General features: G+C 37.7%; 2 protein-coding genes and 1 long non-coding RNA gene across 4 annotated transcripts in view; 2 read left to right on the top strand and 1 right to left on the bottom strand.

Annotated features, from left to right (window-relative positions):
- LOC310722062 overlaps positions 1–17434 on the top strand; it is a 456255-nt gene that overhangs the window by 59460 nt on the left and 379361 nt on the right. The gene's annotated exons all lie outside the window — the stretch shown is intronic.
- On the top strand, positions 633–6080 carry il10 (interleukin 10). 2 transcript variants are annotated; one of them, XM_083534316.1, is made up of 6 exons: positions 633–1505; positions 3124–3375; positions 3699–3758; positions 3940–4101; positions 5273–5335; positions 5520–6080. In XM_083534316.1, exons 2-6 carry the CDS (start codon positions 3193–3195, stop codon positions 5613–5615), a joined length of 564 nt encoding a protein of 187 aa, XP_083390442.1. In that variant the 5' UTR covers positions 633–1505; positions 3124–3192; the 3' UTR covers positions 5616–6080. The 2 variants fall into 2 exon arrangements, with proteins under 2 accessions (XP_083390442.1, XP_083390441.1); XM_083534315.1 differs by lacking the exon at positions 633–1505 and having other exon boundaries at positions 2878–3375.
- The window catches only part of mapkapk2a (MAPK activated protein kinase 2a), a 37596-nt gene continuing 31988 nt past the window's right edge, over positions 11827–17434 (bottom strand). Inside the window, exons 4-11 of the mRNA XM_083534690.1 lie at positions 15375–15439; positions 15198–15277; positions 14967–15093; positions 14714–14789; positions 14455–14579; positions 14259–14344; positions 14085–14165; positions 11827–13940 (exon numbers count right to left, since the gene is read on the bottom strand). Of these exons, the coding sequence (XP_083390816.1) occupies positions 13785–13940; positions 14085–14165; positions 14259–14344; positions 14455–14579; positions 14714–14789; positions 14967–15093; positions 15198–15277; positions 15375–15439 (796 nt within the window). The 3' untranslated portion in view covers positions 11827–13784. The remainder of the gene's footprint in view (positions 13941–14084; positions 14166–14258; positions 14345–14454; positions 14580–14713; positions 14790–14966; positions 15094–15197; positions 15278–15374; positions 15440–17434) is intronic.

Below are 17434 nucleotides of genomic sequence, written 5' to 3' on the forward strand. Positions count from 1 at the left end.
TCGACCGATTATCTGTGTTTAACTTTTTAGACTTTCCTATCAGATCTTTTCTTAAAGTTACAAAATTTTTTATTCTGACTTCAAGTTGAACTTTTTTTTTTGTAAATAACCTGATATTTGGGATTGCGACATAAAAAAGCTAATTCAGGAAATTCAGGCAATCACTCGCTGGCTACTCTAAAATATCTAAGAAACAAAGCTGACAAAAAGGGCGAGATTTTCCAAAATTACCACGCTAAACACAGGATGCTGAGTTGATCAGCAGCTGGAAGGAAAAGGTTTTGGTACATCTAATCTAAATTGGTCATTTTGGCCGAAACTCTGTTGCCTAACAGAAACTAGACTCCCCTCGACAGGAAATTTGGGACTTGAGCCAGTAATAATCAATCATTTTATGCAAAACCTGCGGTGGGTAAAATAAAATGAAAGTGTAAAAAGAAATCTGAGAGACAGGCGATTACAGAGCAATAAAATCAGCGCTAATTCGACAGGTTACTGTAAGTTTATTCAAGTTATAGATTTTATGCTTACCATTAAAGTTCTCTGAAATCGATTTCTCCAAAACTACCAGCTACTGTGACCTGTTTTAGGTAGACAGAGAGAGATGGAGAACTTTTTTTTTATTATTTATTTATTTTTTATTGTGATGTGCAATTAAATGGCTAGCATATATTTGTTAGCAATGTTATTTGACATATAAGAAAATCCAGTTTTGCTCTTGCAAATTTCGCCATGCAAAAGGAAAAAAAAAAAAAGATGACATCGAAGGACATGATTCTGCTGATGCAATATACACAATTCTGATTATGGTTTGAAACTTCATAAGATCCTTATCAATGTTGGGACTTAATAATCCTGATGTAGTCCCTATTAATAGATGGTCACACATTGAAGAAGAAAAAGAATAAATCAGAAATGTCACAATGTTCGTCAGAACAGAGTTGTCTAGATGTCAAGCGGGAATATCTCTGTCACCATCCTGCTGCCCCTTATACCACCTATTGCATTGAGCAAACTCGTTTTCATATCGCAACCACCTTGCAGCAAGTCTCAGAAGTCTGACTCATATTTACTCCAGGTAAAGTACTGGATGATTAGATTCTTGTAAAAGGTTTTGAGAGCTATGTGATGATCGCAATTCGGAGATAAAATCTGATCCGAACTAAATATCTGAGGTGGAACTGATCATTAATGGGAATGAAGGGATGACTGATGAAACCTCCGATGCCGCTTCCTTTAAAATCCTCTATTCAAGAGAGTGAGAAAGGTGTACGTTTAAAGCACAAGAACCAAATGTGAATTTCAAACGTTGCATTATCAGATCGATCATTGCAAAGCTCCACTGCAAAGCTCCAATGTTGGTTTCCTCCAGGCTGTTTAGCTTCCTCTCACCTGCCAATAATACTCACTGTTGCCCTTAGATGTGAACGAGTGATGATGTGGTGTCCCATCAAAGGTGTCTTCGTTATTCTGGAAACAACACAACCCTGCCCAGAACACTAAAAGTTTGAGGGAAATAAAAAAGAGAGGCAAATGTTACCCTATTATCCCAGTTATCCAGGCATAGTGTGGTATATCCCTAAATCATCTAGAAACATCTAGTTTCATTTTCCAGTTTTACTCCAGAATTATAAGTGGATAGGACCTGGATTAACATCCTAGATTGTCCTGTGTGGTCTACAAAGATGCGGTAACAAAGCATTATGAGCATGTACATTTTTCCCCTCACCAAGTGGCACACTCCTGTGAAAAGGGCTCAAATAAATAAAAGTGGATTGGGAAAGCCACCTAAACCACCTTAGAGCAAAACTAAAGAAAACTCAACCCTCCAATTCTAAGAAATGGTTCCTTAGAGGTGCTTGGGCTGGTTACTGATTCTAGCCTTCAAAATCTATTCTAGTGAGGGGTAATAAATAAAGCATCTTTTCCAAAAAGACAAACCAGACAGCCAGAACACAAATGCGAAATTCTCCTACACACGTGAGCGCTCTCTTACAGCTTACAGTAATCAAAACCAAAGCTTTCAAGGTAAAGACGACTGCACACCTCAGCACTTTTTAAACAGCGGGAAGAAGCGTTTGCATCATGGGTTGGGTTCACCACATCACCTAAACAGGCATTCGCTAGATTTCGGAGTTAAACTATGCAGCGCCTGATTTATCATTAAGATCATGGAACTGCAAGTCATTCACACTCATTCTGTTTATCTTCACTGTCCCCACCCAAAACCTCTTTTCTGTAAACTGTGCTCATTTAACAGAATCAATCGAATTGGGCAGATGTGTGAAATAAACAAAAGTCATAAAAATGCAGACCTAGAAATACTCAAGCTCAATAATTATTTAAGATCTAATAATAGACCTCACGCACCACGTATCCCTGCGTAACAGGAATATAATATTCGATGAACACACATGAAACACACCCTAGTTTCTATCCTAATTCAAGTGCTGTAATCGATAACCTGATGCTATAAAAGTAATGGTGTGGTCAGTTATAAAATTCAATTCGATTTCCTTTAAATAGCACTTTTAACAATGGACATAACCCCAAACCAGCTTTATAGAAATAAAGATGTTATATAGGTTGTATATGTTCAAGTTTATCCCACATGTTGGATGAATTAATGTAGATATTGTGTTAAAATGAGTGAGAATTATTCTAAATTACTGCTTTATTATGATTGTGATTTAAAATCCTCCACAATGTTTGCACCTGTCACACAGGATCATCACCTGGATAAGCAAGAGTGGAGTGCACTTCATAAAATTATTCATTTGTTCTTAATATTAATAAGCTTCTATATAATCTATTTATTAGGCCTTATGGGCTAATAATAATAATCTTGTTATATATAAATAGTATTCTTATATATTTAGATATAATGTAATAATGCTTACAAAAAAAATCTAAAAACAGATTTAGACAGAAATTACATGACATCTTGAAAACTGGGGTGAATCCATTAATGAAACTATTTCCATGATGCAACACTAAAAATGTATCAATAAATGATGACAAGCTAAAAAAAAAAGGATAAGTAATAAATTTTCCAGTAAATGCTCACACCTCCAAATGAGAAGGAATTTTCAGAGAGGGGGACTATAAAAAGGCACCTCTGAGCTTTTTTCTGCACTTCTCCTCCCCCCGAGGATTCAGCTGCAGGCTTACGAAAGGGTTAACTCTGGTGTGATGAGATCTTCGAGAATGCTCCTGCTTAGGTTCCTCCTGCTTTCTTTGCTGACGGCTCTGCTGCTCAAGACTGCTCAGTGCAGCAAGATCATCTGCAGAGACAGTTGCTGCTCGTTTGTTGAAGGATTTCCAGTCAGACTGAAAGCACTTCGGTCGTCATACGCTGTGATCCAGGACTACTATGTGAGTAGCTTTCAGACGATTTGCTCTTTTAATGGTTTTACCTAGGGACAAAAACAAGAGACGTGCTGCTTTACAGGGTCATAATTAAAAACTTAATGATTATTATTATTATTATTATTATTATTATTATTATTATTATTATTAATTTTCAATAAGATTAGGGGGGGGGGGGGGTACCTTAGAAGAACCTTACCTTACATAGTGTATATTAGAGTTTATCAGTGAGAGCTTAGTGAGTCTGAAATGTTTCACAAAACATCATGTGACTTCCAAATATTGCTAGAATAGAAATCTGTAAATGAGTGTCTCCTTTGTCTTTTTAGGAATCCATGGATGATCTGGATATCTCACTATTCAACAGGACAGTTCTTGACCATTTTAAAGTGAGTAGCAAAAACCAGCCGAATATTACTAAGAATGATCATTAAAGTGATTATATCCTGCATTAAAATACTACACCACATCATTTCGAAACTCGCACCAAGTGCATGCAAATTCTGCTGCTGTTTCGCCTACCAGCTGAACAGCTGATTTAACTAATGAGTGCTGGGTTTTCACTTGCAGAGCCCGTACGGATGTAGTGTCATGAACGACATCCTACATTTCTACCTGGAGACCGTGTTGCCCAGAGCCATCAGCGGCCACATGAGCAAAAAACATTTTCAAACGCCAATCGACCGGATCGGAAACTTATTCCAAGAGCTCAAGAGGGAGCTGATCAAATGTGTGAGTATCTCGAGTTGTTTACGTTTGCTGGCTATTTTGCCACGGACTGATACACATGCGCGCGCGCAAGCGGGCACGGGGGCGCACGTATAGCCGGGCGCGCTCATAACTCTTGCAAGCTTTGGTGTGCGCGCGCGTCTTCCGCACTCGTCAGATGTGTTACAAAATACCTATGTTTCACAATGTGTAAAAAAAAAAAAAAAAAAAAACACAAACAAAAAAAAAAAACCCACCGCGATATATGAATCAGTGGGTCGAGTGATGGACAAGTTAGTCATTGGCACGGTTCCTCGAGAGCCGAGTCCAATTGCTTTGTCAGCAGACCGCAATAATGTCGAAATAGCAAACTATTTACTTACTAGCATTGTCAGAATGGGCGAAAAATCCAAAACCAGAATTGTATACCGCCCAAAATAAGTAAATAAACTAAACTTAATGATATTCAAACATTTCTTCAATCGCCGTGTACGTTGTTATTGCTCGTCCACGAGCTGTGATTGGGTTGTGGTACCGGATGCGCGCATGCGCTGTGAGAACTTTTAGGTTATTCATAATGAGGCTCTCAATCTGTTGTCAGTGACGCTCGTTAAAATAAAATGTTATTTATTATAAAATGTATAATTAAACTTTCCAAAGTCATCAGTAGAGTCTTAAACCTGCAGGTATAAGTTCTGATCTTAAATTCTATAGATATAATAAACCTGTCTCAAACTTTATAGATATAAATCTATAGAATTTAAACCCGGAAAGTAAATACCACAAACAAAAAAACATTTCTACAACATGAAAACTTGGATAGTATTGTGTGCTTTATAATTCATCACTGAAAAGAAAAAAAAAATCTAAATTGCTAAAAAAAAAAATGGATCAACATTCATAATAAAGCTATTAAACTTTGGTATTATAGCTTTCATGAGCTATTATACTTTGGTGTAATAGCACTTTATCCTATAGTTCATAATGAATATCAATTCTTAGTCAATAAGAATTCAGTCCACATTTTAAGGTATTAAATGTTATCTTCTGACTCAAAGTCAAAAGCCGGTCCTTGCAAAATGATTAATAAGCTATTAGAAACCAAAAGTAAATTATTATTTTGATATATATGTATAACAGAAAAACAAATAAAATATAATAAAAATGACCATTTGTTATTATTCTTGTGTTACAGAACAAGTACTTCACATGCCGGAAGCCTTTTGAAATCTCCAGTGTCAAAAATTCATATAATCAAGTAAGTATTTATACTAAGTGACAGATTGCACAACATGATGATGCTATATATATATATATATATATATATATATATATATATATATATATATATATATATATATATTTATTATGTGTCAAAAGGATGTGATTGCTTAATGCATGTGTGTGTGTGTGTGTGTGTGTGTGTGTGTGTGTGTGTTTAGATGGGAGGAAAAGGCCTTTACAAAGCCATGGGAGAGCTGGACATTCTGTTCAACTACATTGAAGATTACATGGCATCACAGAGGCAAAAACACTGAAAGGATGGAAGATCCACCTGATAAGCTGATGGGACTCCTCTTTCAAAAGTGTGGAAACAAGACAAACGTATTTAGACTGAAGATATAAAAATGCACATTTATTTATTTATTAATGACTACTGCCTGTGTCTGCTGTACTACACCACACTAAAGTCAGCTGTCTTTTAGACATGGCTGTTTTTTGTACAGCCCTATAAATTTTCGACATGCGTCTCTTCCTTGAAGAAGTAAGCTCAAAGTGTTTAAGTCATATTGACCACAGCTTTTCTGTAATGTAGTTGCTTTTCGCAATGAAGTAACATTTCATATTTATTACCATTGTAAATGCTAATTCTGAGCTTCTAATTTATTGTTTTCTATGTTGTATGAAATGCTGGTATTGTGATAATCATGAAGTTGTTTTTTGTTGTTTTATATTTAAATGGTTTAATAATAATAATAATAAATAAATGCAGAAAAAGTCCATATTGTCTTATTGTGCACTATGTTTATACTTCAGCCTTTTTTTTTTTTTTTTAACTCTGGATTCAAAAAAGAAGACAAACTTTAACTAGCTATTCATTTTAGAAATCAGGTGGTGTCGGAATGATAAAATGCATCTTTTACCGTGGATTCTGGGCGCGTGTCTATAACATACACTAATAACGTGTGTTATAATTGGAGTATGTGAAAAATCGACTCTAACCTCAGGAGTGACCTAAATAGGTTTCCAGCAACGACATTGTCACCTCTTTACAGTAAATTCACACAGCATGCTTCACCTCGCACACGGTATGAGAAAGCAAAACATGAACTGCCATGCAACTCGCGGTTGAGTCAGCAGGCCCCGAGAAAAAGAAAAAAGGGTTTCAGTTGTGGCCGTGCTGAGTAAAGCTCAGAGATGTTGAATAATGGTGCGCTGAAGCAGTGGAAATCGAAAGCTCTAAGCACAAAAAGAAGTGTTATACAACAGCAAAACACTTGTGAACGCTCCTCGAGGCTACACTAATCTTCCAACGGCCTCGAAACAGTCATGAGACGTGTGAATTGTGATGGATTGCTTCTTTCTCAAGCCCTTGAGAGAACGGAAGCTAAAGGCGCTACCAGGTTTTGCATCAGCACGTTGCCCATTTCCTCTATGGCACATATAAAAAGAGAAGGTAGATGCAGAGCGGCATGCAAGTGTATTTATACCACAAATAGATCTTTCCACACACCTAATTATTACATCATCATATGTTATAGGTTGGACATTATGGAAGAGTGGTAAGAGGAAATTCATTACAGTGGGAAAACAGGGAAAGCCGCTGAACATCCCATTTTGAGAGTTGATCATCGTTGGAACGTCCAATCTTAAGTTTTTAAGAACCAAGCACTATTCTTTACCATGTTGCTAGTAGCATTATGTTAAAGGAAAGCATTTGGGGTGGAAGTGGTCAGTGGTTGAGGCTCTGGTTTACTGTTCGGAAGGTTAGGGGTTTAAGCCCTAGTATTGCCAAGCTGCCACTCTTGGGCCTTTGAGCAAGCTTCCTAAATGATAAGTAAAGAAGCCCCTTTACCATTTGAATCGACAGGGAACTAAGTACTTGGTCAGGGTTGGCCAGACAAGACAAGTCAAGTCAAGTTTATTTCTATAGCGCTTTTTACAACAGACATTGTCTCAAAGCAGCTTTACAGAAATCAACAGTTAAGGTGAATGGTGTGCATTTATCCCTGATGAGCAAGCCATGGCGACTGTGTCAAGGAAAAACTCCCTTAGATGTAATGAGGAAGAAACCTTGAGAGGAACCAGACTCAAAAGGGGAACCCATCCTCATTTGGGTGACATCAAGAGTTTGATCATAAATCTTGAGCATGGACAACTGGAGATTCAATCTTAGAATCAAAATTATTCCAATCTGTAAAATCTTCCAACAGGCCCATGCCAATGCTTCACTGTACTGATTCAATTCCAAGCTATGAAAAAGAAAAGACGACAATTGGTCATGCAGTGCAATGTGGAGAAGCTTGAACAATTGTGCATCAGGCAACATCAGGTACTGCAACTGCAGCCAAAACTGACCTATTTATTCTACCTTATATCTAAATCCACCTCGTTTTGGCTACACGCACAACCAGTCACTTAAAACCACTCACCAGTGAAAAAATAACAAACATTAAACATTAATATTGCACCTGGTGTACCATTTCCCTACACACCAGTGTGTATCAGTATCTATCATTACTGGCCCCGATGTTCAAACTGTTTGTTTTTTCCATGCACACCAATTTCCTTCATTATTTTGAATTTCTGAAGACAACGCAAATAGAAACACTTTACCTTGTGTAGGTGTTACTTTGGGCCATTTTACTGTACCGTGGTTGCGATTCACACTGAAACCGAAAAACAGCGTTTTCATGGAAAACGATACGTTGTCGAGCCGAAAACTGCACACAGAGTTCTTAGAATTTCAGATTGTAGTCTTTCTGAGTATATGGACATCGAATGAAGAAGCACTACTTGGAATATATCAGGAATATAACAATGAGACATCTGTGCAACAACCAAACAATGGGTTGCCAAAAAACAATGAGTTATTACACCTATATAATATATACATAAATATATATATATATATATATATATTCCTATTCATTATTGGCAGAAAACACATTCATTCATTTGTTTTGTTCTGTGCAACATCCAGTAAACAAACGGGTTTCGTTGTCCTTTATAACAGCAAGAAACGGCACTTCTCTTACCGGTTTCTATTTAAAATGACTCCTTTGATTGTTGCAAAGCGTTGACATGGAAAACTCTTTTCCAAAACATAACCATGCTTAAAAAGGACCGTTGCAGTGCAGTGTCTACTTGTAAGCTATTACAGCACTTATTACAGAACCTCTTAAACGGTACGGTTTACGTACACTTTTAGCATGCAGTGAACTTTCATATTGCACTGGATCACCAGTCACATTAAAACACATTCTGTTTTCAATACACTGTGCAAATTCCTGGCAGTCAGACTTCTGCCACACACACAAACAATATGAGTGGAGGTTTAGGTCAGATTAGTGATCTAGGATATCAATATAGCTGCAAGTTTCCATTTCACAAGTTTTCGATCCTCATTTCCTTTGAAACCCACTGGTTAGTACTGACGTACGAGTACCTGGTTGTGTTTACCAACAATGAAAGTACTTTTGTCCTGTTATGGAAAGAAACCATTTGCAGTGGTTGCTTGTTTCCAGTCAAGCCATCAAACTGAAAGATGGCAATACAAATTGACACGGTTTTAACTTTGGCAGTCAACAACCCTTCTGATGACAACTATTCTGTTGTACATCAGATTCTATTCTGCAGTGCAGGGAAAAATCTATAACTATGACTGTCATTTAATTTCCTTATTTTAGATCAGCAACTCACAGCCTATTTTCTCTTCGATTTGCATCACAATGCAAATTAAAAATTTTCATGTACAATATTAGATGCATGTGCACTACAAGCACTTTCAGGCAGTGGAAATTTTGCACAGCGTGTTAACACTTGGCAGCATGTACAGTAAGTCACTGCAGCTAATGAGCTTACCATCACAAGCACTTTAAATAGTCAAAAGAAAGTCAAGTGTCAGTACGGGAATCCCTCAAAGGAAACCTCACACTTTTTCTTTTTTAGACACAAAATGGCATCTAAAGTGCAAACTTGTGGCCAGCCGATTAGATGGTGCTGTTGAACTCCTCACAGGAAAGAGCTGCCTTGGTTGACAAGTCGATGTGGCTTTAGCACAGATGATGTCATAAAGTTGTTTTTTTTTTTTGCATCATTTACATGACTGCATTAGGAACGTTCAGTGAGATATACTCTTCCTTTATTTCATCTTTTCAAAGGAAAAGGCAATACTGCAGTGCAGGCTATTCCTTACTGACTAAAGAGCTCTGAGGCTCAATTTTTCTACGTTGCCTCCTACATTAAACAATGTGCTTTTCAAACGGATGCCAATTACAACGAGCATGCCGAAGTTCGATTCCTATCTAGAGTGACCTCGCTAAGTGCATGCTCTACGTCATTTAGATACATAATGCAATATTAATGCACATGTATGCAGTTTTGATGGCACAAAATCATACAAAGGTCACGTAATCACTTGTGGCTAACTCTGAATCCTTTGTTTCTTTTTTTTTTTTTTTTTTTTTTAGGAGGAAACGCTTATATTATACCTGACATAAGTCACAGGAAATGAGTGGTCATTGTTACACGATTTTTTCCTGAACATTCAATCAGGCATGTCTTCAGATGTATTTACTTCCCCTACTTCAGAACAAAACCATGACGCACCTTGACACACTGCCAATATTTCAGTATGAGTTGCAGAAATGCCAAACTCCGAAAACCTCACCATCATCTTACGTGTAAACTACAGCTACCTCAGGTTGCCCTCGTCATTACCCGACAACCGCCGACAGCAGGTACGAGTACAATGTCTCACATTAGGCTTGCATTTCCACTGTGATTCAACATTCTCAATAACGCCTATATTTGAGAGAGAAAAAAAACAAAACTAAACACACATGCAAAAATTAGTGTTATTCACTGGCACATATATACAGTGAGGAAAATAATTATTTGAACACCCCAGTTCAAATACTTCCCAGTTCTCCCACTTAGTCACTTAGTGCATGTCCACTGTGAGAGACATAATCTAAAAAAAAAAAATATCCAGAAATCACAATATATGATTTTTAAACTATTTATTTGTATGATACAGCTGCAAATAAGTATTTGAACACCTGTCTATCAGCTAAAATTCTGACCCTCAAAGACCTGTTAGTCTGCCTTTAAAATGTCCACCTCCACTACATTTATTATCCTAAATTAGATGCACCTGTTTGAGGTCGTTAGCTGCATAAAGACACCTGTCCACTCCATACAATCAGTAAGAATCCAATTACTAACATGGCCAAGACCAAAGAGCTGTCCAAAGACACTAGAGACAAAATTGTACACCTCCACAAGGTTGGACAGGGCTACGGGGAAATTGCCAAGCAGCTTGGTGAAAAAAGGTCCACTGTTGGAGCAATCATTAGAAAATGGAAGAAGCTAAACATGACTGTCAATCGCCCTCGGACTGGGGCTCCATGCAAGATCTCACCTCGTGGGGTCTCAATGATCCTAAGGAAGGTAAGAAATCAGCCCAGAACTACAAGGGAGGAGCTGGTCAATGACCTGAAAAGAGCTGGGACCACCGTTTCCAAGGTTACTGTTGGTAATACACTAAGACGTCATGGTTTGAAATCATGCATGGCACGGAAGGTTCCCCAGCACATGTCCAGGCACGTCTTTAGTTTGCCAATGACCATTTGGATGATCCAGAGGAGTCATGGGAGAAAGTCATGTGGTCAGATGAGACCAAAATAGAACTTTTGGGTCATAATTTTACTAAACATGTTTGGAGGAAGAAGAATGATGAGTACCATCCCAAGAACACCATCCCTACTGTGAAGCATGGGGGTGGTAGCATCATGCTTTGGGGGTGTTTTTCTGCACATGGGACAGGGCGACTGCACTGTATTAAGGAGAGGATGACCAGGGCCATGTATTGCGAGATTTTGGGGCACAACCTCCTGCCCTCAGTTAGAGCATTGAAGATGGGTCGAGGCTGGGTCTTCCAACATGACAATGACCCGAAGCACACAGCCAGGATAACCAAGGAGTGGCTCTGTAAGAAGCATATCAAGGTTCTGGCGTGGCCTAGCCAGTCTCCAGACCTAAACCCAATAGAGAATCTTTGGAGGGAGCTCAAACTCCGTGTTTCTCAGGGACTGGCCAGAAACCTGACTGATCTAGAGAAGATCTGTGTAGAGGAGTGGGCCAAAATCCCTCCTGCAGTGTGTGCAAACCTGGTGAAAAACTACAGGAAACGTTTGACCTCTGTAATTGCAAACAAAGGCTACTGTACCAAATATTAACATTGACTTTCTCAGGTGTTTAAATACTTATTTGCAGCTGTATCATACAAATAAATAGTAAAAAAAAATCATACATTGTGATTTCTGGATTTTTTTTTTTGATTATGTCTCTCACAGTGGACATGCACCTACGATGACAATTTCAGACCCCTCCATGATTTCTAAGTGGGAGAACTTGCAAAATAGCAGGGTGTTCAAATACTTATTTTCCTCACTGTATATATAATAAAAAATTATGAAAAAAAAAAAAAAAAACCAGCAAGACTTAAAACATGACAAAGAAAGGTTTGTTTTCATGTGTTTTAATCCAAAGTTGAAGCAGACCAAGACTACAGCAGCTGAACACTGAAAATAAATTTTTGGTTCTGTGCTGCAAAAAAGTTAGCCTGGGACTCATAAATCTCTACATCATGTTCGTCAGGTTTTTACCCCAAAAAAATGTGCTAAAGAAATGAACAAAGGATGAGAATGGCTTACAACTGAATAGCAACAAGATTCAAAAACATACTTCTTTTCACTTCCACACTGGGGGGAAACATGGGTACAGAAATCCTTTGAATTAGTTAGAGGTCCATTGCTTCCACTCGAATACTTTCAATAGATTAACCTGTATCCATATTTTTTACACATAAAATTTAAATAAAAAATGAAAAAGAAAGAAAAAGAACAAAAAAGGGATGAAATCACCATCCTGCCCATCAGTGCTATAAAAAAAACAAAAAAAAAACCCCACAAACAAACAGCAATGCCAGTTTGCTGGGATGTACATATAAAGATTCTTTCTACCACCATAGTATTTGAGATGCTGCACTGAGTGTGGTTTGAAAACTGACCCCTCCACAAAAGGGCAAATGAAATTTTTTTTTACAAAAATAACGGGATAACACTTGACGACAAAATCAAATGATATGGTTCTCTGATTATTATACAAATGGTTTCACATAGCAAGTCTATTCTTACATGGCTTAGCATGGAAAAATAAACGAAAATGCATAGACACTGGAAAGAACAAAGCTTTGCAACCATCAGTGTCCATTCACAAGACGTTACCTTATCATACTGATCAATTTCTAAAAGGCGTGTGCATTTAACTGATGAGGGCCAACAACAGTGTAAAACGTACAGTATAATCATAGATCATTTTAAAGAAACACTGACCAAAGCATATAAAATAAAACGGTGGATATCATGTAGAGCACTAATGAGGCAAACTACAGAACATCCAAACAGGCTGCTTCAAGCATAAAAGCGTGTGAACTGGTTAAAACGATGTAGAAAATGTGTCGAAGAGGCGTCTCCTTCTGAAAACAGAATCTGTTTAGTCAGGAGCCAAAATACGTCCCACTGTCAAACCAGCAGAATGACCTCAGCAACACAGGCCACTAAAAACGAAGCTCTAAAAAAAAAAATCCGAACCCTTTGAATGACTGGACCTCAAAAGGCAGTGTGAAACAGGTGTTCCAAGAGCTTTACAGTCAGCAAGAGAGTTAATCTACATTCGACAAGTCATTTCAAGAGCACGTTCGCTCGGTGTGCACGTCAGTAATATAGTTGCCCTTTCTTTCAGATTAGCCTTTTAAATGCATACAAGTGCAGGGGTGTTTCTGAGAAAGGGGAGTGAGGTGGGGATGGTGGTTGGTGGTGGGGGTGGACGCTCTGTGAGAAAGCTTGCATAAGGCAGGAGTTCCTCCGGTAGTTTTATCACAGGTACCTGAGAAACGCACATGCAAACTAAAGAACCCATGAAAATCGAGTGAAACCGTGTTCACACATGCAGAACAAATGAATAAGAAATTAAATATCAGTGACAAAATGTGTGTGTGATAAATGTACCAATGGCTTTGATTCGAGGGGGGGGGGGGGGATCACAGAACAGAAAAAAGCTAAACAATCCTTCTGGTTAGTCATCTCTTCACCAATATAACAAAGTGAGGAAACACTAACTGTAATATGATCGAGCAACTACAGACTTGTTTGGGAATACATAACTTTTTGGCTTTACAAATGTCTGAATGCCTTTTCATGACACAGAGTGGTTAAACAGATACAAAGACTGAGTAATAAAAATAATTCTTTAGAAAACTGAAAAAGAAAAGAAAAAAAAAAATATCAGTAAAAGAGATAAGATCGGTTTTAATTTCCATTCCCTCAAACGCTGCCATTTTAAAAATTAATTATTGCTTTCTTATTAAAACCTTTTATGAACCTAAACATGTATGGATGCATGTGAGACTAACACTGCCCTCAGCTGTTGGGGGTCTGATTTTCAGCAGCCACGGTAGTACTATTGGCTTTTTTTCTCCTCTTCATAAGCAGTGGATTGGAGGAGTCCTCAATGGTCTTGATTTTGATCTGCTCGTAGTCCACTCTCATGGTGGCCAAGGCACTCGTCATTTCCTCCTGGGGTGAATTAAAATGTAAAAATCAGTGAGATACCATTAGAAACATACAAGATCACCAAAATTTATCGTAAATTCTTATATATACCAAGCACCTGTCCTGTACTATACTTGTATTTTTTTTTTTTAAATAGCAAAGATTCACCTTGACTTCCTCCCAGACATCTTTCTCCTCTTTCAGTACACGACTGGTGTGCAAAGGCGTCTGTGGCACTTCCATTGATTGCTACATGATCACAGGTACATATTCACACAGCTTCATTAATTTAGTTCAACCACTACACAACACAAATTTGCAAAACTTGGACAGTGTCCTTACATTGATCCAGGGATGATACATGAACTCTGATATGGTCATCCTCATTGAAGGCTCTGTCTTTAGCAACCTCTTGATGAGTTGTTTAGCTTAATTTAAAAACAATAATTTGGATGAATTAAAAGCATAGGAGAATCCAAAGCAGATAACATCATGACTTTTACCAGCAAACATTTGAGAATAACATGAGAAAGCACACCTTCTTCTGAGACTTCGGACCATTCGGGATTAGGAAACTCGTACTGTCCCATGCGGATCCTTTTCTTCATCCCAGGTGATATGGCTAGGCCGTGATTGGAATAGAAAGGTGGGTACCCACAGAGCCTGTGAAATTTAAAAAGCAACCACGTTAAAATGGACACAAGGGGCTCCACTGTGAATTCAAGGATTCACAAACAAAATTCAACTAAAAACCACAGCAAGTTTTATAGACAAGGGAATGGGGCAGGTTCACTTACAGAATGTACATGATGACACCCAAAGACCACATATCACAGGATTTGTCATATTTTTCTGGACCAAGAACTTCAGGGGCTACAACATGAAAATACAACAGTTACATTTATAAATGAGAAGATACAAGCACCACACATGAACTAAAATGAAAAGCAGGGGTGGGGGTGGAATGGGTGGAGGTGGTTGATGGTTGGGAGGGTGGGGGAAGACACGCACTGTAGTTTAACATGGGTTCTTGAAGACAATGACCCTTACCGACGTAATAGGGAGTATAGCATGGAGTAGCCAAAGAATTGAGTGTGGTCGTCTCTTTGGCAAACCCAAAGTCTGTAAGTTTGAGGACGGCGTTGGGTCGTTTTGAGGTATACAAAAGATTTTCCGGCTGAAAAATCAAGGGGAGAAACAAACGCTGATCTCCAACCAAACTGACAAAAGATAAATAAATAAATCAGCTAAACTGCTAGTTAAAGGAATTAAAACTCCTACCTTGACATCTCTGTGTGCTATATTGATAGAGTGTAGAAACAGGATGGCTTCTCCAATACTCTTCATGATATCTGAAGCCTCTGAAAATAATTAAACATCAGTTACCATATTTTATGACTATCAGTATATGCAGATTTATTAAGAGAGTAAAAAACAATAATATGAACAATGCATTACCTCTCTCTGTAAACGCCTGGTCCCCTCGGTCCTGAATTCGACTGAAAAGCTCCCCACCACCCATACTGCAACATACAAAAATAAACCACTAAGAATATACTGCTCTTTAAACAACATTCGCATTTTAAACACTATATAAACTTTATACGACAGTTTCGCTCTGACCACACAATCAAAAGCGTCTTTTGGACTGAGATGTTTCATCTGATAAGCTGTTTGGATTTGTTCAACAAATCTGCATCAGTGTGCTGCAGCAAGTTTCAGGTTGTTGTTTTTTTCGTGTGTGATGGGATCTGTATAATCTTTACACAGAAAACGACTGTTTCCATTCATTAATATTCAAATGGTAAAAAATGATTCAAAGTTAGTGGGTCTTTTTACTTCCAAATATGATATCCTGAGGCAATTAATAAAGCTTTATTAACAGGATTATTAGAAAAATGCACTTTAAAAACTATGTTGTGAACAACTTATTTAACATCCTTACAAGTAATATATTGCCTAATATATTTTAAACAGGACAAGTGTCTAATATTCAAGTAATAACCGAAAAATATTTTGTTTAATTTATAGATAATTTATAATTAAACTAAGAAAAACACTGATCTCAAAGAAAATACATTGTGTGTGTGTGTGGGTGTATTATTTATATCTTGTGATAGCGTTCCTTCCTCCCTTCGACTCTGTACAAATCTCCTATTTTACCACCTCCAAAAAACCCCCAGAGCATCACGCTGCCTCCACCATGCTTGACTGAAGGTATTAAGCACTGTTTGGCATGTTTGTTCTGTGTTTTACAAATGTTTATTGTGTGATCTGAGAACCTTCATGTGTTGAAACTATGTGCTCTTTTGCCTATCTCAGCCTTTTGTTTTTATTGACTGGTCTGACATACGGCTTTTTCGTGGCAATTCTGCCATGAAGTCCAGCATCCTGAAGTCTCCACTTCACTGTTGATGCAAACACTGGTGTTTGACGGGTACTATTTAGTGCAGGTGCCAGTTGAGGACCTGTGAGACATTTTTGTCCTAAACACAGTCTCAGATATTTGTCTTCGTGCACAGTTGTGCATCAGGGCCTCTCATTAATTTTTCTCGCATTGATTAGTCTTTTTTTTCTAAGGACAACAATAGATTGATGGGTCACTAATAAAAGTTCTCTTTTTCTGGCCATTTTGAACCTGTAAACAAAAACAACTGCTGATGTTCAGATACTAAACTAACCTAAAGAATGCCATGCTCCTTTGTTTGCTCCTTTGGTACAACAGTTCTCAACTGTGCAACACAATTACAAAAAGGTTTTCTTAATCAATTAGCCATATAAAATGATTAACTTGAATTAGCAGCCATACTATTGCTAATAATAGACCTCTATTCAAAAATGTAAATTATTCTTTAAAAATCATCTGACTAACCTTAACGTTTGATTAGATAGATAGACAGACAGACAGACACACACAGTGGTACCCCGCTTATCGACCGGCCCGGACATCGACCTTTTCGCTTAGCTAACTGTTTTTCGCCCGCTGAACGACCAAATGCCCGCTTATCGACCTTTTTTTTTTTTTTTACCCCGACCCACGTGGGTCGAGGTAAAGGATCTTCCCAGTTTTGCCTCAGCCTTCGTGGAGAGAGCATCTATCGTAAATTAAACTTGGGTTTGTGAAAAATAGTGTTATTTAGCGGTCAATATAACATTATATATATATATATATATATATATATATATATATATATATATATATATATATATATATATATATATATATATATATATATATATATATACACAGTGAGGAAAACAAGTATTCGAACACGCTGCTATTTTGCAAGTTCTCCCACTTAGAAATCATGGAGGGGTCTGAAATTGTCATCGTAGGTGCATGTCCACTGTGAGAGACATAATCTAAAAAAAAAACAAATCCAGAAATCACAATATATGATTTTTAAACTATTTATTTGTATGATACAGCTGCAAATAAGTATTTGAACACCTGTCTATCAGCTAAAATTCTGACCCTCAAAGACCTGTTAGTCTGCCTTTAAAATGTCCACCTCCAC

The sequence above is a fragment of the Silurus aristotelis genome (genome assembly GCF_946808225.1).
Source record: "Silurus aristotelis genome assembly, chromosome: 28".
Classification (NCBI taxonomy): Eukaryota; Metazoa; Chordata; class Actinopteri; order Siluriformes; family Siluridae; genus Silurus; species Silurus aristotelis.